Below are 22,852 nucleotides of genomic sequence, written 5' to 3' on the forward strand. Positions count from 1 at the left end.
CAGGGGAGACGTGTAGTAGGCTAATAATATATCTCATGTGTGCAGGGGAGACGTGTAGTAGGCTAATAATAACTCTCATGTGTGCAGGGGAGACTTGTAGTGGGCTAATAATAAGCCATTTTACTGAAAGGTAATAACCCTAGATCTCAAAAGCCCTCGAAAATGAAATATCATTACAATGTATGTTGGGTCCTCCTCACATGAAAGATGTAACGTTCAGTTTCAGTGAGCAAATAGCCCTGTTGAGAGAAACTAGAGGAGCTGTCCAGAGACAGGAGAGAAAGTGCACATTTACAGGGCTTGTCAATGTTATGTGGTAGCCTAGAAGCTATCTTGCATATTTAGGCTAAGCTATGTGTAGAAATAAAATATTCCGTAATATTTCAGTCAATCTTAGTGTGCTACAAAGGTACAGACGTTCCTGTAGATGGCAGTGACACATTCTACTTGTTTGCCAAATAAATTGGGGCAGCCGTATTGGGGCAGCTGTGGCCCACTGGTTAGCATTCTGGACTTTTAACCGGAGGGTTGCCGGTTCGAGCCCCGACCAGTGGGCCGCGGCTGAAGTGCCCTTAAGCATCCCCGAGCGCCGCCGTTGTAGCAGGCAGCTCACTGCGCCGGGATTAGTGTGTGCTTCACCTCACTGTGTGCTGTTTGTGTTTCACTAATTCACTGATTGGGTTAAATGCAGAGACCAAATTTCCCTCACGGGATCAAAAAAGTATATATACTTTATACTATATATACTTATACTACACCTTTCCTCAGAGATGGTGTTAATGATGTGCTTAAAGTCAAGTCAAGTTTGTGCATGATTACATGATATAACTATACTAATACTGTAGCCTAAATGGGGGATAATTAAGCTTATGCTGAAGTATGGTATTTCTGAAGTGTTAAAGGAACGTGTAAGAAATGTAATTCAACTAGATGTACCGCAGAGCGGTACAAAATATGACCGCCGCCCAGTCCAGCACATTTTTTCCACAAAAATAAATCACGCTGAAAGGCCTATATGATTCTAACTGTCTCACTAAATTGCATTATCCACACTCAATTCTCACTGGTATCTGCTACACAACAAGTACCAAAACATGATTAGTTCATAGATTTCACATGTAAAATTCATTTTATACAACCCCACCCCCATCTTGCCTGTTCATAATTCTTGAATATTCTTGAACATGTGTCATACGTATGATTACTGTGAATGTATGTGTGTGCGTGTATATCTGCTTATGCACATGTGTGCACATGGAATGGGTTAACATGACCCCTGGAGGCAAACATACAGAACAAATTGGTCCTCCTAAACCTTACGGTTCCCGAGATATTCACAGAAAACTGTGTCTGCCCTACCCTCCTTTCGGGGGGTGCAGTCCAGCGGGGGGGCTACAGATCAAAACGAAAAAGGATGGTTCCATGCTATCCATGTGGGGTTACATGCCCACCAAGTTTCGTGTACCCCGGTCTTTCAGTGTCCTGGGAATCCTTGACGGAAATTTGGACATGCGAAAAATAATAAATAAATAAATAAATAAATAAATCTGACTAAACCTATATGACGCCGCTTCGCTGCGCGGCGGTCATAATTAATCATAAAATGGCCCTGATATGCCACTAGACATTAAGAAATCATGTTCATTTCAAATACTTATATCACTGACAACAGTAGTCCGGCCAGGATATTGCCATTTAAAAAGTGAAGTTGCAGCCCTCAACGGATGTTGATGTTGTGTTTTGTCATGTCATGTTGTGTTTTGGCCTGATGCGCCACCCTCTACCTATCTACCGGTACTAATCACAAAGTCAGTAGTGTTTTGGCATCCGGGTTGGCAACCTCGAATCAAGGGGGAGGGGGAGGGGATACACCACTCTACAGTAATTTGATTGCAGTACCAGATTTGGCCACAATCTTACATATAGTTCCTTTAAAGATTAAAAGGAAAAATAACAACAAGAACCATACAGAACCGAAAACCATGACCTTTAAACTGTGATACGAACTGAACTGGGGGTTTCGTGAACCGTGACCTTAAAACCGTGATACGACCCGGGCCGTGGGTTTCGTGAACCATGCCACCCCTAATGTGTATGCATCCATGGATGTGTGTGTGTGTGTGTGTGTGTGTAGCCCACCATGGGCGCTCCCCTCCGGCCGATGACTAGGGGGCGGGGTCTGAGGCTGGTCTTGTCCATCACACAGGGGGAGGAGCTAATGGCCAGCGGGGCCAAATAGAGCGCCAGCAGCACACTCACATACACCACCACCACAACCATCTGGAATCCTGGACAAACAACAATAATAATAAACAACAATAAACAACAACAATAAACAACAACAAAGGCCACGCTCACACATACACCCCCATCTGGAACTCTGGACAAAACAACAACAACAACAAACAACAACAATAAACAACAACAAAGGCCACGCTCACTTACACCACCACCAGAGGGGTATTTCTATTATCCTCTATCCTCTCCCTTTCTATTTTTGGTTATCCTGGATGAATTTTGCCTTGACTTGGCTTGGCTTGCCTTGTTTCACAAAAGTGATGGCACATAAGTTACCATGGGGATTTATTCTCTGCACCTAGCCTGGTCCTTACCAGGCTAACAGCCAAGCTAAGTTAATTCTAATAGTAATTATGTTGTTCCACTGGCTCAGCTAGCTGTTATTCAAATCAGACCTCCGTGCTAATTTTTAAGGAGCTTTATTCCATTTATATACTATTTGCTAAATGTATTTGCTTGCAAAATTAAACAGATTGTCTGCCTACTGCCATATGGTTGATAGATGTTTGATGAATAGCCTACTAGTAGTTGATTGGAAGTGGAAGGGCAAGTTTTCAAAGGTATTTTCAACTATAATATTAAGGTATATCATACTATGTGCATCTTTGCAGTGGCAAGCGCTTTCTTAATGACATTGCGTGCCGAGACAATTAGCACTCACACGTGGGTTCATACGTAAATTTGCATTCACTTGGTCTACCACGCCTACTCCTGCTGTTTTCCAGAAATAGCCACGATTCCCCATTCCAAAAAGGACGACTTTACTTCATTGTTAGTCTATATCAAAAGCGGTTGTTCACTTTGTGTGAATGACGCTAATTTCTGCTTCTTTTTTATTGCAACCGTGGGCACTTTGGAGCAGAAACAAGAACGCGCACACATCCTGAATTATTTACACCTGGCTTGACATAGTTGCTCATCCTGAATTGGCATTAGCGAAACGACTTGAGATTGGATGACCAGACAACACCATGTCAAACCTCGCTTTATCACTTATCTTGGATGTCTTAATTCTGCCTTTGTGAAATACCCCTCTGGAACTCTGGAACAACAAACAACAACAAACAACAACAAAGGCCATGCTCACATACACCCCCATCTGGAACTCTGGACAAAACAACAACAAACAACAATAAACAACAGCAAAGACCACGCTCACATACACCCCCATCTGGAACTCTGGTCAAAACAACAAAGACCACTCTATAGGAGGATTGGATTTTAGGATGTATACATTAACCAATCACTCACTTGATCTCTCTCCACGCACAACAAACCCTGCCACCAACCAGCCGAGGGCCGTCATCGCGACAACTGCTCCAATGTGCAGGAACGGACCCGTGAACTGGACAAACACACACACACACATAAACACACACACAAAGAGGGAGAGAATGTATTAAGTGGTGTGTGTGAGTACAAGTGTGAGCAGGAGTGAGAAGTGTGAGTGAAACTTGTGCACCTGCAAAGAGATGATGACAATGTCCCACTCAGTCCTCCACAGGTTATCGATGGACACCACACCTGTGATGGTGGTAAGCAACACAGCCAGCACACACACCTGTGGAAGAGGAGCAGAACAGGTGCAGGTGAAAGAGGTGTCAGGTGGAGTATGAGCAGTGTCAGGTGGAGGAGCAGCATCAGGTGTCAGGTGGAGGAGGAGCAGTATCAGATGGAGGAGCAGCATCAGGTGTCAGGTGGAGTAGGAGCAGTGTCAGGTAGAGGAGTATGAGCAGTGTCAGATGGAGGAGGAGTAGTGTCAGATAGAGGAGCAGCATCAGGTGTCAGGTGGAGGAGTATGAGCAGTGTCAGGAGGAGGAGGAGGAGCAGTGTCAGATGGAGGAGCAGCATAAGGGGTCAGGTGGAGGAGGAGCAGTGTCAGGTGGAGGAGGAGGAGCAGTGTCAGATGTCAGGTGGAGGAGGAGCAGTGTCAGGTGGAGGAGGAGCAGTGTCAGATGGAGGAGGAGCAGTGTCAGGAGGAGGAGGAGCAGTGTCAGATGGAGGAGCAGCATAAGGGGTCAGGTGGAGGAGGAGCAGTGTCAGGTGGAGGAGGAGGAGCAGTGTCAGATGTCAGGTGGAGGAGGAGCAGTGTCAGGTGGAGGAGGAGCAGTGTCAGATGGAGGAGGAGCAGTGTCAGGAGGAGGAGGAGCAGTGTCAGATGGAGGAGGAACAGTATCAGGTGGAGGAGGAGCAGTATCAGATGGAGGAGGAGCAGTGTCAGATGGAGGAGCAGTATCAGGTGTCAGGTGGAGGAGGAGCAGTGTCAGATGGAGGAGCAGTATCAGGTGTCAGGTGGAGGAGGAGCAGTGTCAGATGGAGGAGTATGAGCAGTGTCAGATGGAGGAGGAGCAGTGTCAGGTGGAGGAGGAGGAGCAGTGTCAGATGGAGGAGCAGTGTCAGATGTCAGGTGGAGGAGGAGCAGTGTCAGATGGAGGAGTATGAGCAGTGTCAGATGGAGGAGGAGCAGTGTCAGATGGAGGAGGAGCAGTGTCAGGTGGAGGAGGAGGAGCAGTATCAGAAGGAGGAGGAACAGTATCAGATGGAGGAGGAGCAGTGTCAGATGGAGGAGTATGAGCAGTGTCAGATGGAGGAGGAGCAGTGTCAGATGGAGGAGGAGCAGTGTCAGGTGGAGGAGGAGGAGCAGTATCAGATGGAGGAGGAACAATATCAGATGGAGGAGGAGCAGTGTCAGATGGAGGAGCAGTATCAGATGGAGGAGGAGCAGTGTCAAATGGAGGAGGAGGAGCAGTGTCAGATGGAGGAGGAACAGTATCAGGTGGAGGAGGAGCGGTATCAGATGGAGGAGGAGCAGTGTCAGATGGAGGAGTAGTGTCAGATGGAGGAGTATGAGCAGTGTCAGATGGAGGATGAGCAGCGTCAGATGGAGGAGGAGCAGTATCAGATGGAGGAGGAGCAGTGTCAGATGGAGGAGGAGCAGTGTCAGGTGGAGGAGGAGGAGCAGTGTCAGATGGAGGAGGAACAGTATCAGGTGGAGGAGGAGCAGTGTCAGATGGAGGAGGAACAGTATCAGGTGGAGGACGAGCAGTATCAGATGGAGGAGGAGCAGTGTCAGATGGAGGAACAGTATCAGGTGTCAGGTGGAGGAGGAGCAGTGTCAGATGGAGGAGTATGAGCAGTGTCAGATGGAGGAGGAGCAGTGTCAGATGGAGGAGGAGCAGGAGGAGCAGTGTCAGATGGAGGAGGAGCAGTGTCAGGTGGAGGAGGAGGAGCAGTGTCAGATGGAGGAGGAACAGTATCAGATGGAGGAGGAGCAGTGTCAGATGGAGGAGTATGAGCAGTGTCAGATGGAGGAGGAGCAGTGTCAGATGGAGGAGTATGAGCAGTGTCAGATGGAGGAGGAGCAGTATCAGATGGAGGAGGAGCAGTGTCAGATGGAGGAGGAGCAGTGTCAGGTGGAGGAGGAGGAGCAGTGTCAGATGGAGGAGGAACAGTATCAGGTGGAGGAGGAGCAGTGTCAGATGGAGGAGGAACAGTATCAGGTGGAGGACGAGCAGTATCAGATGGAGGAGGAGCAGTGTCAGATGGAGGAACAGTATCAGGTGTCAGGTGGAGGAGGAGCAGTGTCAGATGGAGGAGTATGAGCAGTGTCAGATGGAGGAGGAGCAGTGTCAGATGGAGGAGCAGTGTCAGGTGTCAGGTGGAGGAGGAGCAGTGTCAGGTGGAGGAGGAGGAGCAGTGTCAGATGGAGGAGCAGTGTCAGATGTCAGGTGGAGGAGGAGGAGCAGTGTCAGATGGAGGAGGAGCAGTATCAGATGGAGGAGGAGCAGTATCAGATGGAGGAGTATGAGCAGTGTCAGATGGACGAGGAGCAGTGTCAGGTGGAGGAGGAGGAACAGTATCAGGTGGAGGAGGAGCAGTATCAGATGGAGGAGCAGTATCAGGTGTCAGGTGGAGGAGGAGCAGTGTCAGATGGAGGAGTATGAGCAGTGTCAGGTGGAGGAGCAGTGTCAGGTGGAGGAGGAGGAGCAGTGTCAGATGGAGGAGGAACAGTATAAGGTGGAGGAGGAGCAGTATCAGATGGAGGAGGAGCAGTGTCAGATGGAGGAGGAGCAGTGTCAGATGGAGGAGCAGTATCAGGTGTCAGGTGGAGGAGGAGGAGCAGAGTCAGATGGAGGAGAAGTGTCAGATGTCAGGTGGAGGAGGAGCAGTGTCAGGTGGAGGAGGAGGAGCAGTATCAGATGGAGGAGGAGCAGTATCAGATGGAGGAGTATGAGCAGTGTCAGATGGACGAGGAGCAGTGTCAGGTGGAGGAGGAGGAACAGTATCAGGTGGAGGAGGAGCAGTATCAGATGGAGGAGCAGTATCAGGTGTCAGGTGGAGGAGGAGCAGTGTCAGATGGAGGAGTATGAGCAGTGTCAGGTGGAGGAGCAGTGTCAGGTGGAGGAGGAGGAGCAGTGTCAGATGGAGGAGGAACAGTATAAGGTGGAGGAGGAGCAGTATCAGATGGAGGAGGAGCAGTGTCAGATGGAGGAGGAGCAGTGTCAGATGGAGGAGCAGTATCAGGTGTCAGGTGGAGGAGGAGGAGCAGTGTCAGATGGAGGAGGAGCAGTATCAGATGAGGAGGAATGAGGGCAGATTATTATGTAAACAGCATAGACGAAGATTGAAACCGGAACAGATGTAGGTTTCAGAAATATGGTGAATAGATAGATAGACAGATATATTTAGTTTTATGTTTGAAAGGTATAAGTATTTCAGTGCAATGTGTCAGCATTTACACAGGACAGGTCACTTAAGTACCTTGTGGATCCAGAACAGGTTCATCTGTTGTCCCAGTGCTATGTGACATAGTGCTAACCCCTGAGAATAAAGGAAAAACAGTAATGTTGTACAGTAATGGCAGCATTTAATTATGTTTCAATATGCATTTATGTCTTAAATATTTAGCCAAGAACAAATTCAGACAGTGCTGACATTAGAATAGTTCAAAGCAAAGATATGGCCCCAGCTGTGACGCAACTGGCTGGGGCACCTACACCATACGCCGGCGACCCGGGTTTGATTCCCGCCCCGTGGTCCTTTCCGGATCCCACCCCGACTCTCTCTCTCCCACTCACTTCCTGTCATTCTCCACTGTCCTATCAAATGAAAGGCATAAAAAGCCCAAAAAAAAGATATAAAAGCAAAAGCAAAGATATAAACAGGAACAACACATCCTCATGGATTCCTGCACTACTACAGTACACAGTGTAATGAAATTGTATTGAATGTGTAATGAAAGTGTATCGAATAAGTGTAATGAAAGTGTATTGAATAAGGGTAATGAAAGTGTATTGAATAAGGGTAATGAAAGTGTATTACACAGTGTAATGAAAGCAGGGCCACTTTTCAGCCCGGGAGTTTCATGCCCAAGACCGGCCCCCTTTTTAGTGGTGGTGGAAATTGAATAAATCAACAGTTCAGCTCTTGCTATCCTGTAGTTTTTAGTAATATTCCACTATTCCACAAGGATAGGTTGATAAGTTAACAAAAACAGGAAGAAAGAAAAAAGCATTTGAAATGTATCCCACAATTCCACAGAGGCATACTGAACTATTGTTTACATGTTTTTCTGCATATATATCATATTGTTGTTTGGTGATTTACTCCTTTACTACACCCACTTCTGAGCAAACAAGGCACATAGCTGTCATATACTGTTCTTTCTTACAGTAAATAACGGTTCTTTCTTACATTAAATAACAACATTTCATATTAATTCATATGGTTTACTCTATTGTGCTCTCTAGCCCAGATAGCAGAATCTGATTGGCAGATAGCGGACCGCTGGTGGTATGCCGCCGGTGGCGTGCCATTTGTGGTCCACTGTTGGACCACCATCTCTTTAAATTTAACTTGTCATGAATATTAAGAACAGTTAATAAAATGATATATGGAGTATAACTGAACAAATTAAAAAGATTTTAGACCAATAGTGGCAACATATTGGGCAATTTGTATGCAACCCGCCAGAGAACCGATGTGCAAAATGCCAGCGGACTGCGAGCTATGCCCCCAATGGACCGACAGTGGTCCGCCAGCCTCTTTGCTATCTGGGAGGCTAGCCTACTTATCCCTCTAATCATGTAGCTAATTTTGGGCTCATCATCTGCTCAGAGGCTACTTTTGTTTTTAGGCCTACTGCATACACAGATCAAGCTTGAGTTGTGTTATCAATATTTGCATAATATTTGCAAAGTCTATGAATCGCCATATTGGACGATACAAAAAGGCCAATAGGCCTATTTTAATTAATTTAATATGTTGCTTGTGAATAGGTTGACAACGCTACAACATCCAATATTAGCCCAATAATTATGCCGCTAATAATGATGGCTATATCTCTTTACCAGTTGCCACTGTTACGAAAATACATAAGCTACACCCAGGTACACACTGATACTAATTGTTTTGTTTATTTTTAATGGCACCTGCTACACAACAACTACGTGTGGCTGACGGTCCCTCAGGGGGTGGGGCTACACCCTTAATTGACTGCGACGAGGGCACCTGTGCTGGTTGGGGTTTGGGAACATGGCGTTTCGCAATGGAGAGTTGTGTTGACTCTGAAGACGGCGGTGGATGTTCTTTCGTATTTTTGGCCTGGTGTGATCAGCCGGAGGCCTACCAAGTTTCTCCAGGATTGGAGGGTGTCCCTTTGAATGAGCGACGGGTTTTGCGTTGTTTTTGGCTAGCCATATAGTTTTGTTTTCAGTACGTCGCCGAGTTGCCTAGTATCCACGGCGGGTTACGCCAACGCCAGTACACACTTGTACACGGGAAATACCTGGGAATACACCAACGTTTTTAAACAAACTAAAACTGCACATCCTCGGAAGGAGGACCAATAACTGCGCGGGCTCTTCCGTGAGAAGGCAGCTGTCCTGAGAACAGTCCCCGTGAGACGAGGTAAGCTCCATCTACCTGGGGAATCTGTCTGGTGCTGTTTCTGTTGGTTTTGGCTTGTTTACATACACACATTCACGCACACAACACACACACACAAACACTTAGTGTTGCTCCCGTTTCCCTCCACACACATGTTTACGGGGGTTTGACGAGCCGGGATGGTTAACTGGGACGTAACACCACTTATGTCTGTCCTCTTCAAAAAAAAAATCTGGGAACTTGGCACTTTCTACCATCCGTCCTCCCTGACGCTTATCACTATACGGCCGGCCCGCCTATGGTAGCCTATCTGAGAAAACTTTTTAGAAAAGACGGGCTATGTGGACCCAACCAACTCTTCTTGGGAGGGAAGAACAACCCATGCAGAGGCTGCGGTGTTAGGCATAGAATGCGGAACGTGTGTAGCCAACTTTAGGAGAAAATAAATTAACGTGGCAAATGTCAATATTTTCCCCTCGACCGGCCCAAAAGTGAAGCGGCCCACCGGGAATTCTCCTGATTCTCCCGATTACCCACTCCGGGCCTGAATAAAAGTGTATTGAATAAGTGTAATGAAAGTGTATTGAATAAGTGTACTTGCTCACCATTAGGATTGTGGTGTAAGTGAACCCCACGACTGTGGTGGTGAGAATGGGCACAGTGCCATCGCTCCACTCTCCTGAGCGATTGTACAGCAACCTGTAGGAGCACAACAGATAACTCATGGACCAGCTTACTCACCTATTCACACCAACATACAGGGCTTAGGGAAGGCTCGTCACAAAATCACATGCCTCGTTTTGGATATACACTATATGTACATGTGGATGGAGGGGAGAGAGATGGATGGATGGATAGGAGGATGGATGGATGGATGGATAGGAGGATGGATGGATGGATGGATGGATGGATGGATGGATGGATGGATGGATAGGAGGATGGATGGATGAGGGATGGATGGATGGATGGATGGATGGATGGATGGATGGATAGGAGGATGGATGGATGGATGGATGAGGGATGGATGGATGGATGAGGGAAGGATGGATGGATGAGGGATGCATGGATGGATGGATGAGGGATGCATGGATGGATGCACACATGATTATTGATTAGATGGGCCTGTGCTAGTGTTACCCAAAAGGTCAGATTTAGTCATATGTGCACTGCTACATAACAACACAATAATGTTGAGAAAGTTTAAGGGCTCTCTTTTAGCAATCTGAAATGCCCCAAGTCTTCAATGTATATGACATATTGATGTAGCATGAATAAAGAGAGATGGATGGATGCATAGACGGCAGTAAACCCATTGTAGGGGATCTGAATGGTCAGATGGTGCGCAGGAAGACTCCGGGCCCTATCATGACATTCTAAAGTGCATCGTCACTCGTCAAAAGTCTATTCAAATTTAGTAGGATGTCCAGTTCACATTGGGAGGGGTTTCGTTATCAAACGTGGAGCGCATGGCGCAACAAGGTGTTCCTTGGTTTTTTAATCAGTCATATGGATGTGTTTGGGGTGTAACATAATTTTAAACCAATGAGAATGACATCTGTCATTCCCTTTAACGGCGCAAAGCGCGATATGTCAAATAAATGCATCGGTATTTTGGCATTCAACGGCGCATTTGAAGGAGGCTGTTTGCGAGACCGTATGGAATAGTCATTCTTAAACCATGCTTTACTAAAACCTAGCATAGCCTTCAAGCATTTGCACTCGTCTATTATTTGAACTCATTGGCAAAGTGAAACTAACTTCACCAAGGAGTCAGTCAACGACAAGACAGTTATATGCAGTTACTTTCACTATTGACTGACAATGGGTTACCACCGAAAACATAGGCTGGAAAAAGCAACACTTAAACCTAATGTTGCTCAAATGACTGAATAAAACAACATTTATCCTGCAAAGGAGTTGTTTGTATCTCATGACAGTGCGTCTTCAGCTGTGCTCCATAAGTGTCTCTCGCCTCTCCCCTAATCACTTTTAAACGTCATTACCAATTTGCAAATGATGGTGAATAACTACTCATCATGAGATGTACAGTATTTCGTAATATCTTTATTCTAATTATGTTTCCCATTGTAATCATGCAATTTGTAATGCTTTGCATGGACGTACGCTGGTGTGCGTTCATGAATGATAGAAGGATGGTGCGTGCACCTGCCAATATGACTGTTGACATGCGCTCTTAAAATAGCATATGAACAACTCGCCATTGACTTCTGACCAGGTTTAGGTGGTGTATGATAGCGATTTTTGGACAACGCGCCAGGCCCCTCCCTATTGCCACACCCCTGGGCGCAATGCTTGAAATATAAACGTGCAAAATACCGAATTCAACTTTGCGCGGCTGAATTACAAACTTTACGCCATGCGCTGGTACCCAAAATACAGCCCATTATCTTACCAGTTAAACTCATGTAGTCACTGTGTATCTTACCAGTTAAACTCACAGTAGTTGTTGTAGTTAAACTCATTGTAGTCATTGTGTATCTGACCAGTTAAACTCGTTGTAGTCATTCTGTATCTGACCAGTTAAACTCGTTATAGTCGTTGTGTATCTCACCAGTTAAACTCGTTGTAGCAGTTGTTATGTATCTTGCCAGTTAAACTCGTTGTAGCAGTAGTGGTGTATCTTGCCAGTTAAACTCGTTGTAGTCATTGTGTATCTTGCCAGTTAAACTTGTTGTAGCAGTAGTTGTGTATCTTACCAGTTAAACTCGTTGTAGTCGTTGTGGGCCTCCCACCAGAAGTAGGACCAAAACAGCAGCAGGAAGAAAGAACAGCACAGGATGAAGAACCACGTGCATTCCCACTGCAAGAACAACAACAGGTCAAGCACATAGGCCTACTATAGGCTGCAGTGTATATTTTTATGTTCTGTCTGTATTTTAATAATATGAAAACTCATTATTTTTATTGCTGATATTTGATGTTGTTGTTGTTATTGATATTGTTGTTATTATTACTATGATTAGATAGATAGATAGATAGATAGATACTTTATTGATCCCCAGGGGAAATTCAGGAACCAAGATTAGTATGTTTATGTAGGGTTTTCAACTATATTTGATACTATTATTTTTAGCGCTGTCAAAATTAACACGTTAATCTCCGCGATTGATTTTGAAATACATAACGCTTTAAAAAATATTAACGTAATTAACACATTTTGTATACCTACTTCCTTTATAGGGGGGCTGATGTCACGTAAAGCTGCGAAACCGAGAGGCAGACATGATAAATGAGACGTATCAGGTAGAGGAATCAGTGACGGAAGTGGAGGTGCAGGGGTGCGGCCACAAGACTTGTTATTTTCCGTGTAGACAGACCCATGGCTATATGGACATGCAACTGTGTTCTGTTTCCAGAGCATGCTTTCTCTGTCTATAATCTGCAGGGTTAGGGCCTCCTCAACGAGGAGATTGCTGGTCCGCGATAATTTGTGGCACAATCGAATGGTATAATTGAAGACCGCAGACCGAAAGAAGAAGAAACTTAACGTTTTCCAGAATAGGAAATATTTCTTAATTGGGTGTTATCAAATAAACATAGGCATAGCATTAGGGGGTAGTGGTGTGAGTGCTCATTCAATGTGTGTGCGCAATGAGCAAGTGAAACTGTTGAACCAGTGGAGATTAATCTATTAAATTACTTATTTCATGAATATCTTTCTTATCTTGTATATCTATAGATCTCCGCAAAATCCACTAAGAAGCAAACGCCAGTCCAAACAAGTCCAAATCCAAAAACCTTCACTGCTGCTTTGCCTTCATAGGCTCCTTCCCTTCCCCTCCCCTCCTGTCCTTCTCCCTTCCTTCTCTCACTTTCCCGCATACACACACACGTGGCAGGCCTTGCCATGTGTGGCTCAGTGCTTAGGGATGACACCTTGGCGAGCTGGCCGGGAACAGGCTGTGGGGGGTGTCCACTGACAACATGACTGATAACCCTCCACAGCGTCTTTTTAACTAGTTCCACTCTATTCATAGACAAGTGAGGCTAACAGGAGCGTAAAGACATCACTGCTGATTATGGTTTAAAAATAAAACCCAATACATTTTTCACCGGCAAAGATGAAATATCAAACTTTAATGAATTCTATTTGGAGATTCATAAAGACTTCATGTTGAGAGAAGATTTATAATTTTATACCAGTCGCATTCAACTGTTGTCGGAAGGACTGATTTCAGACATATACCCCTAAGTGAGATTCAGAATTAAATATCATGCTCCCTTTGGTACAGGATATGTATAGGAGGACCTGCTCTATGTAAATATATACAGTATGCTGCACGTGATTAATATATATGCTGTACGTGATAAATATATATGCTGTACGTGTTGTGTAATGATAAATATTCTGTACGTGTCGTGTAATGATAAATATATATGCTGCACGTGTAAGTAAGGGATAATGGACGACATGGTGGTCTGTTCACAGTCGTTTTACAACCTCGCACGGTCGAGGTTGTAAAACGGCCCCGACGCGAAGCGCAAATAATTTCTCAACTTGCAGGACAAACTGCCGTTACTAGTTCTAAATGGATGGTTGCTACGGCCAAAGACCAGTCGTTAGTTCTATCTCTCCCGTTGTCAAGCGGGCATATCCCAAGATTCTGATGAACTTTAGCTTTGAAACATCGCTATTTTACTTAGCCTGCTGTCATCCATCTAGCTAAAAGCCACCTCCGTCATATGCTACAATGTTGCCATGTTCTGAACGTCTGCATTTTACAGCTCGGATGCAACGTGACAGTTCATTTAAACTTCACAACGAGTTCGGCGAATTAATATACAAGTGTGATACGGCCAAAAAAATGGATCTACTTCATAGGTGTGCAAATAACATACGGTTAATGGTCGTTCTAAATTACGTAGGACAATGGGAAATTCAACCAAGCAGTGGAATAATGATAAATATATATGCTGTGCGTGTTGTGTAATGATAAATATATATATGCTGTACGTGTAATGATAAATATATATGATGTACGTGTCGTGTAATGATAAATGCTGTATGTGTAATGATAAATAAAATATATATATGCTGTAGGTGTAATGATAAATATAATATATGTGCTGTATGTGTAATGATAAATATAATATATATGATGTATGTGTGATGATAAATATATATGCCGTATGTGTAATGACGAGTCAGTGGGAGGGAGTAAAAAGGGGACTGTGATGTTGTGCGAGGAAGTGTGTGTGTGTGTGTGTGTGTGTGTGTGTGTGTGTGTGCGCTTCACCCTGGACTGACCACCATAAGCGGGATCATATTTAACTGGCTCCCAGGTCGCCTTGGGCACCAGGAGAGAGTAGGCAGAGACAGTCACGTGAGAATCAAGTGGGAGAGACACTGATGTAAACATCGTCAGGGTTCAGGGGGGTATTCCAAGTACGTGGTTTAGTGACAAACCTGGGTAAGTTAACTCAGAGTAAGTGGTAGACCTCCTAATAGAAGAACTGTATGGCTTCATTCTCCTAACACAAAAATACCATAGGGCTCTTGTAGAAGGTTTACCACTTACTCTGAGTTAATATACCCAGGTTTGTAACTAAACCACATACTTGGAATACCCCCCTGATGTAAACATTGTCAGGGTTCTGTTTATGTTTCGCATAAGTGGGAGAGACGGTGATGTAAACATTGTCAGGGTTCTGATGTAAACACTGTCAGGGTTCTGTTTATGTTTCGCGTAACATGTCTATGTTTATGTTCTGTTATGTTTTCCGTAAGGCCTTTGGAGATGATAGGGAGCACTTCTCCTTGGAGATGATAGGGAGCACTTCTCCCTGGGCAGCTGGCCTATTAAAGGGCCATGTGCTGGAGTGAAGCAGTAAAAGACCTGGATTACTGACAGAATCAGTTGTGGGAAGAATATTCATTCAGAGCAAGAGGGCCCAGTGTGTTTATAGATACCTTGGTAATACGGATCAGAGTTGATGCCTTTAAGTATTACTGCAAACACACACACTGTGCAAACACGGCTAACTGATGGTGATATAAAACTCACACACTGCCGCTGGACGGCACAACTGACCAATGACACACTGATCAAACGATTTACTGTTGGTTTCCCTTAAATGTTGCACTGACAGGGTTTAACTGTTTTGGTCAAAAATTAACTACCTAAAATTACAAAGTTAACAATCCAAAAGACATGTAAAAGCCTAAATTAGCAAACCTAAAAAGACCAAGTTTACTACCCAAAAAGACACATAAAAGCCTAAACTACCGAGTTAACTACCCAAAAGACATGTACAAGCCTAAACTACCAAGTTTACTACCCAAAAGACATGTAAAATGACCAAGCTAACTACCCAAAAGATGTAAAGGCCTTGACAACAACACCAGCCCTGTTTGCGCTGATAATAGCTTGCTAACATGCTAGCCTGTGACGGCCTTCGTTTCAGGAGACGCCCTGAAGCCTGGAACATATCACAGCATTGTCCATGATGGCAGGAGGGGCTCAAAGGTCAGACAAGGTCAACGTCAACGACCGGAAGGGGGGTGGGCAGGCAGGTACCTAACGCTTAACTGCCCCCCGTGTGTGGGACTAGAGCAGCTACCTAACCCTAGCTAGTACTGTTGCTCCCAGTTCCCTGTTTCTACTGGTCCCAGTGAGTGTGCTGTGCTGGTCCCAGTGTGCTATACTGGTCCCAGTGAGTGTGCTATACTGGTCCCAGTGAGTGTGCTATACTGGTCCCAGTTAGTGTGCTGGTCCCAGTGAGTATGCTATACTGGTCCCAGTTAGTGTGCTGGTCCCAGTTAGTGTGCTGGTCCCAGTGAGTGTGCTATACTGGTCCCAGTGTGCTATACTGGTCCCAGGTAGTGTGCTGGTCCCAGTGAGTGTGCCGTGCTGGTCCCAGTGAGTGTGCTATACTGGTCCCAGGTAGTGTGCTATACTGGTCCCAGGTAGTGTGCTATACTGGTCCCAGTAAGTGTGCTGGTCCCAGTGAGTGTGCTATACTGGTCCCAGTGAGTGTGCTATACTGGTTCCAGTGTGCTATACTGGTCCCAGTTAGTGTGCTGGTCCCTGTTAGTGTGCTATACTGGTCCCAGTGGGTGTGCTATACTGGTCCCAGTGAGTGTGCTATACTGGTCCCAGTGAGTGTGCTGGTCCCATGTAGTGTGCTCACTGTTCCTAGAATAGTAGTTGAACTCTGGCACAGGTCAGATGACTTCTGGGACCGGTCAAATGACCTCTGGCATAGGACAAATGCAAAGGACAGATTTCTCCTATGTGTGTGTGTGTGTGTGTGTGTGTGACAATATGCCATTAGGGTGAAATTAATCTGTTGCATAGTGTTGCTTTAAATGTGGAAATATTATTCCAAGTTATAGGAATTCACAAGTTTAGACTCAACACCGCCGACTCTGCGAGTTTATGAAATTATCATCACTAAGGTTTTTATAGTTCTGATGCCTCTACTGAACTGAAATGGTATTTAAGAAGATATATCTCTCTCTCTTTCTCTCTCTCACTCTTTCTCTCTCTCTCTCTCTCTCTCTCTCTCTCTCTCTTTCTCTTTCTCTCTCTCTCTTCAGTGTTTAATTTATTCTTTAAAGTTGAGCTGGCTCTTGAGCACAAAAATTTCAATACTTATAATTCCTTTTATGAGTACATGACAATTAACTACTTGAATTTCAACTTGAATTTGTTTCTCTGTAATAGTAATGAGCTGTGGCCTTGGCTAGCTGTGAACAACTCTTCTTAAATCTTTTCAGTGCGTCCCTGCGGTAAAGGGCAGGTAAGGATGTTCTTACTGCCTCTGAGCACAACACCTACTTATCAATACAGGATTTCAGGAAAAGAGCATTAGCTTTGATTTCCTGCCTGGGGTTGAGACCATTTGGGCAAGCAGATATGATCGCCATGCTTAGTCTCTATGCAGATATGATCGCCATGCTTAGTCTCTATGCAGTGGGCAAGCAGATATGATCGCCATGCTTAGTCTCTATGCAGATATGATCGCCATGCTTAGTCTCTATGCAGTGGGCAAGCAGATATGATCGCCATGCTTAGTCTCTATGCAGTGGGCAAGCAGATATGATCGCCATGCTTAGTCTCTATGCAGTGGGCAAGCAGATATGATCGCCATGCTTAGTCTCTATGCAGTGGGCAAGCAGATATGATCGCCATGCTTAGTCTCTATGCAGTGGGCAAGCAGATATGATCGCCATGCTTAGTCTCTATGCAGTGGGCAAGCAGATATGATCGCCATGCTTAGTCTCTATGCAGTGGGCAAGCAGATATGATCGCCATGCTTAATCTCTATGCAGTGGGCAAGCAGATATGATCGCCATGCTTAGTCTCTATGCAGTGGGCAAGCAGATATGATCGCCATGCTTAGTCTCTATGCAGTGGGCAAGCAGATATGATCGCCATGCTTAGTCTCTATGCAGTGGGCAAGCAGATATGATCGCCATGCTTAATCTCTATGCAGTGGGCAAGCAGATATGATCGCCATGCTTAGTCTCTATGCAGTGGGCAAGCAGATATGATCGCCATGCTTAGTCTCTATGCAGTGGGCAAGCAGATATGATCGCCATGCTTAGTCTCTATGCAGTGGGCAAGCAGATATGATCGCCATGCTTAGTCTCTATGCAGATATGATCGCCATGCTTAATGCAGCTTAGTCTCTATGCAGATATGATCGCCATGCTTAATGCAGCTTAGTCTCTATGCAGATATGATCGCCATGCTTAATGCAGCTTAGTCTCTATGCAGATATGATCGCCATGCTTAGTCTCTATGCAGATATGATCGCCATGCTTAATGCAGCTTAGTCTCTAAGCAGATATGATCGCCATGCTTAATGCAGCTTAGTCTCTATGCAGATATGATCGCCATGCTTAATGCAGCTTAGTCTCTATGCAGTGGGCAAGCAGATATGATCGCCATGCTTAATGCAGCTTAGTCTCTATGCAGATATGATCGCCATGCTTAGTCTCTATGCAGATATGATCGGCATGCTTAGTCTCTATGCAGATATGATCGCCATGCTTAATGCAGCTTAGTCTCTATGCAGATATGATCGCCATGCTTAGTCTCTATGCAGATATGATCGGCATGCTTAGTCTCTATGCAGATATGATCGCCATGCTTAATGCAGCTTAGTCTCTATGCAGATATGATCGCCATGCTTAATGCAGCTTAGTCTCTATGCAGATATGATCGCCATGCTTAATGCAGCTTAGTCTCTATGCAGATATGATCGCCATGCTTAATGCAGCTTAGTCTCTATGCAGATATGATCGCCATGCTTAATGCAGCTTAGTCTCTAAGCAGATATGATCGCCATGCTTAGTCTCTATGCAGATATGATCGCCATGCTTAATGCAGCTTAGTCTCTAAGCAGATATGATCGCCATGCTTAGTCTCTATGCAGATATGATCGCCATGCTTAATGCAGCTTAGTCTCTATGCAGATATGATCGCCATGCTTAGTCTCTATGCAGATATGATCGCCATGCTTAGTCTCTATGCAGATATGATCGCCATGCTTAGTCTCTATGCAGATATGATCGCCATGCTTAGTCTCTATGCAGATATGATCGCCATGCTTAATGCAGCTTAGTCTCTATGCAGATATGATCGCCATGCTTAATGCAGCTTAGTCTCTATGCAGATATGATCGCCATGCTTAATGCAGCTTAGTCTCTATGCAGATATGATCGCCATGCTTAATGCAGCTTAGTCTCTATGCAGATATGATCGCCATGCTTAATGCAGCTTAGTCTCTATGCAGATATGATCGCCATGCTTAATGCAGCTTAGTCTCTATGCAGATATGATCGCCATGCTTAGTCTCTATGCAGATATGATCGCCATGCTTAATGCAGCTTAGTCTCTATGCAGATATGATCGCCATGCTTAGTCTCTATGCAGATATGATCGCCATGCTTAATGCAGCTTAGTCTCTATGCAGATATGATCGCCATGCTTAATGCAGCTTAGTCTCTATGCAGATATGATCGCCATGCTTAATGCAGCTTAGTCTCTATGCAGATATGATCGCCATGCTTAATGCAGCTTAGTCTCTATGCAGATATGATCGCCATGCTTAGTCTCTATGCAGATATGATCGCCATGCTTAATGCAGCTTAGTCTCTATGCAGATATGATCGCCATGCTTAATGCAGCTTAGTCTCTATGCAGATATGATCGCCATGCTTAATGCAGCTTAGTCTCTATGCAGATATGATCGCCATGCTTAATGCAGCTTAGTCTCTATGCAGATATGATCGCCATGCTTAGTCTCTATGCAGATATGATCGCCATGCTTAATGCAGCTTAGTCTCTATGCAGATATGATCGCCATGCTTAATGCAGCTTAGTCTCTATGCAGATATGATCGCCATGCTTAATGCAGCTTAGTCTCTATGCAGATATGATCGCCATGCTTAATGCAGCTTAATGCAGCTTAATGCAGCTTAGTCTCTATGCAGATATGATCGCCATGCTTAGTCTCTATGCAGATATGATCGCCATGCTTAATGCAGCTTAATGCAGCTTAATGCAGCTTAGTCTCTATGCAGATATGATCGCCATGCTTAATGCAGCTTAATGCAGCTTAATGCAGCTTAATGCAGCTTAGTCTCTATGCAGATATGATCGCCATGCTTAATGCAGCTTAGTCTCTATGCAGATATGATCGCCATGCTTAGTCTCTATGCAGATATGATCGCCATGCTTAATGCAGCTTAATGCAGCTTAGTCTCTATGCAGATATGATCGCCATGCTTAATGCAGCTTAATGCAGCTTAGTCTCTATGCAGATATGATCGCCATGCTTAGTCTCTATGCAGATATGATCGCCATGCTTAATGCAGCTTAATGCAGCTTAATGCAGCTTAATGCAGCTTAATGCAGCTTAATGCAGCTTAATGCAGCTTAGTCTCTATGCAGATATGATCGCCATGCTTAATGCAGCTTAATGCAGCTTAATGCAGCTTAGTCTCTATGCAGCTTAATGCAGCTTAATGCAGCTTAATGCAGCTTAGTCTCTATGCAGCTTAATGCAGCTTAGTCTCTATGCAGATATGATCGTCATGCTTAATGCAGCTTAATGCAGCTTAATGCAGCTTAATGCAGCTTAATGCAGCTTAATGCAGCTTAGTCTCTATGCAGATATGATCGCCATGCTTAATGCAGCTTAATGCAGCTTAATGCAGCTTAATGCAGCTTAATGCAGCTTAATGCAGCTTAGTCTCTATGCAGCGCCTGGTCTTGATGAGAACTACACAAGAATTACAAAGCTTTCAAATATGCCCACAAACAGACAACTGAAGGCCTTCCCCATTTCAGCAACAATTCCTTCAAAAACCATATAGAAGATATCCAGAAAATATCCAGAAGTATAAGTAAGTATATATAAGTATATATACTCTTTTGATCCTGTGAGGGAAATTTGGTCTCTGCATTTAGTGAAACACACTCAGCACACAGTGAGGTGAAGCACACACTAATCCCAGTGCAGTGAGCTGCCTGCAACAACAGCGGCGCTCGGGGAGCAGTGAGGGGTTAGGTGCCTTGCTCAAGGGCACTTCAGCCGTGCCTACTGGTCGGGGTTCAAACCAGCAACCCTCCGGTTACAAGTCCGAAGCACTAACCAGTAGGCCTGTACCAGTAGTATCTATTGTTTAATCATTCATGTTGTGTCTGGCAGGTTACTGAGATCATCTACGATGTTGATGTCACCCACTAATCACTGTACACAAAACATACATATTTCTTGTCAAAAACAAACAAACAATGCAAATACCAACCTCCAATCAACCAACCCACACCAGCATCTCCACTGTTAGCTAACCATTAGTGGATGAGTGGATGTGGGTGTGTTTGAGTTGATGAAGGTGTGTATGAAGGTGTGTACCGTACCTTGGAGGTGTCATCCTGGGATCGCTGGTAGCGTTTCCAGCGGCACCCGTAGATCCCAGTGACGCAGGACAAGCACAGCTGCCTCTCGTAGACCTGTAAGGGCTGGTGCTTCACCATCCTCCCTCAGTCCCGCGCGCACCCCACTGCGCTCGCATCCCACAACCAACGCCGCCGCCTGGCAAACACACACAGAGGCAGGAGGGGTCAGAGGCAGGGTCAGTGAGAGGGTCCATTTAGTCTCCAAACACTGATGTCTAGTCCGAATGGCTTGATTGCTGTTTACATTTAATTTCTGTCACATAAATCAGCCGGCGAGCAGGTAGCATCTGAATAGTCCCTTTGAGGAATAGCCAGTAGCATCACACCTGAGTGTGTATTGTCACCGTGTGCAGACCGACGCTCTGTGCTGATGACGAGGGAGCAGATGGTCAGCCATTTTTAGCTGTTTTGTTGGGGAGCGATAATGCCAGTAATTAAAACTGGGATCACAGGCTGTGCCACTAACAGACGTGTTAATGATCAGGTGCAAAGCCTCCACAATCAGCAGCAGAACAAATGGCTCCTCCTGCTAGTCGGAACGGCTGCTCCTGCTAACCCACTCTCCCTTTATAACAGGGACTGGGACTGGGCTAAAACTTGTACATGTAGTTTGGCAATGAAGCCCTTTCAAGGGTAGTGAACTGTGGCTGTGTCACTGAAATTAGCTCTTAAACCAGCTGACTCCCACAGCTGAATTTCCCCATAACTCCGCTGTCTCCTATCACACCAGTGCCAATTCTAGACACAGCACGGCTAACATCCTGACCTTGGTAAAATGTTAAGTGTTTGTGAAAAGATTAAGTGTTAGTTTTGTTTGTATGAAGACAAAGTGAAGATCCACATACTGGAGAGCTCCCATTTAAGTATTTTTTATTGGTAACGTTTCAAGCCCTTACGACCCTTCCTCAGACTTGTTTTTTGTACTTGTTTGTATAACACCCACATCAATTTCAATTTCAATTTTCAATTTAATATCACTTATAGAGCGCCAAAACATTACACATGTCTCATGGCGCTTTACAGAGTTAAACACTTAACAGAGTGTTAAACAATCAGGCACATCATGTACACTTGACCTGTGTACAGTATTTTCAAAACTTATTACATTTTGACATTTAGGTTAAACAAGTATTTCACTTGCAAAAACAATGCCTTTCCAGTGCCTAAAAATCTGATGCAATGTAAAAATTCAAGGTCAGTGAGTTTTTCCAAGGGAATATATTAGCATACTAGCCAAGAGACAAATCAACACAGGAACGCTCTGTCCACAGCCATTATCAAACATTGTGAACCCTTTGGCGTCAATTTGTGTAAAAGCACCTGCGAAATTCCTCTCACTTTCCTGTGCTTGAAATATGGCTTTAGTGTTAATAATAACAGAACAGAAATATGGCTTTAGTGTTAATAATAACAGAACAGAAATATGGCTTAAGTGTTAATAATAACACAACAGACTCCATCCATCTGCTCTTAAAATTGCGGAGTGAGTTTCTGCTCTTAAAACTGCGGAGTGAGTTTTTAATGTAACAACAGATCACCTAGTAGATTGGGGGGGGGGGGGGGGGGGGGCAAGCTGCAGCAATAGCAATAGATTTAAAGGTAAGCTATGCAGTATTGGCAATTTCCTTACTGTTTTTTTTTTTTTTTCGGTTTTTGCTTATTTTTCGCTTGCTCTGTCATGCTGAATGTCTGAGAAACTTCATCGCTACCTTTTTCTAGCCGGTGCCTGG

General features: G+C 44.7%; 1 protein-coding gene across 2 annotated transcripts in view; it reads right to left on the minus strand.

Annotated features, from left to right (window-relative positions):
* Positions 1 to 22,852, minus strand: part of gdpd5a (glycerophosphodiester phosphodiesterase domain containing 5a) — a 54,908-nt gene that overhangs the window by 18,593 nt on the left and 13,463 nt on the right. For both annotated transcript variants that reach the window (XM_042092058.1, XM_042092056.1), the window contains exons 2-8: positions 21,084 to 21,258; positions 11,904 to 12,007; positions 9,792 to 9,885; positions 7,060 to 7,119; positions 3,761 to 3,859; positions 3,550 to 3,643; positions 2,140 to 2,288 (exon numbers count right to left, since the gene is read on the minus strand). In XM_042092058.1, coding sequence (XP_041947992.1) covers positions 2,140 to 2,288; positions 3,550 to 3,643; positions 3,761 to 3,859; positions 7,060 to 7,119; positions 9,792 to 9,885; positions 11,904 to 12,007; positions 21,084 to 21,200 — 717 coding nt within the window. In that variant the 5' untranslated portion in view covers positions 21,201 to 21,258. The remainder of the gene's footprint in view (positions 1 to 2,139; positions 2,289 to 3,549; positions 3,644 to 3,760; positions 3,860 to 7,059; positions 7,120 to 9,791; positions 9,886 to 11,903; positions 12,008 to 21,083; positions 21,259 to 22,852) is intronic.

Source organism: Alosa sapidissima, chromosome 5, assembly GCF_018492685.1.
Source record: "Alosa sapidissima isolate fAloSap1 chromosome 5, fAloSap1.pri, whole genome shotgun sequence".
NCBI classification, from domain to species: domain Eukaryota; kingdom Metazoa; phylum Chordata; class Actinopteri; order Clupeiformes; family Clupeidae; genus Alosa; species Alosa sapidissima.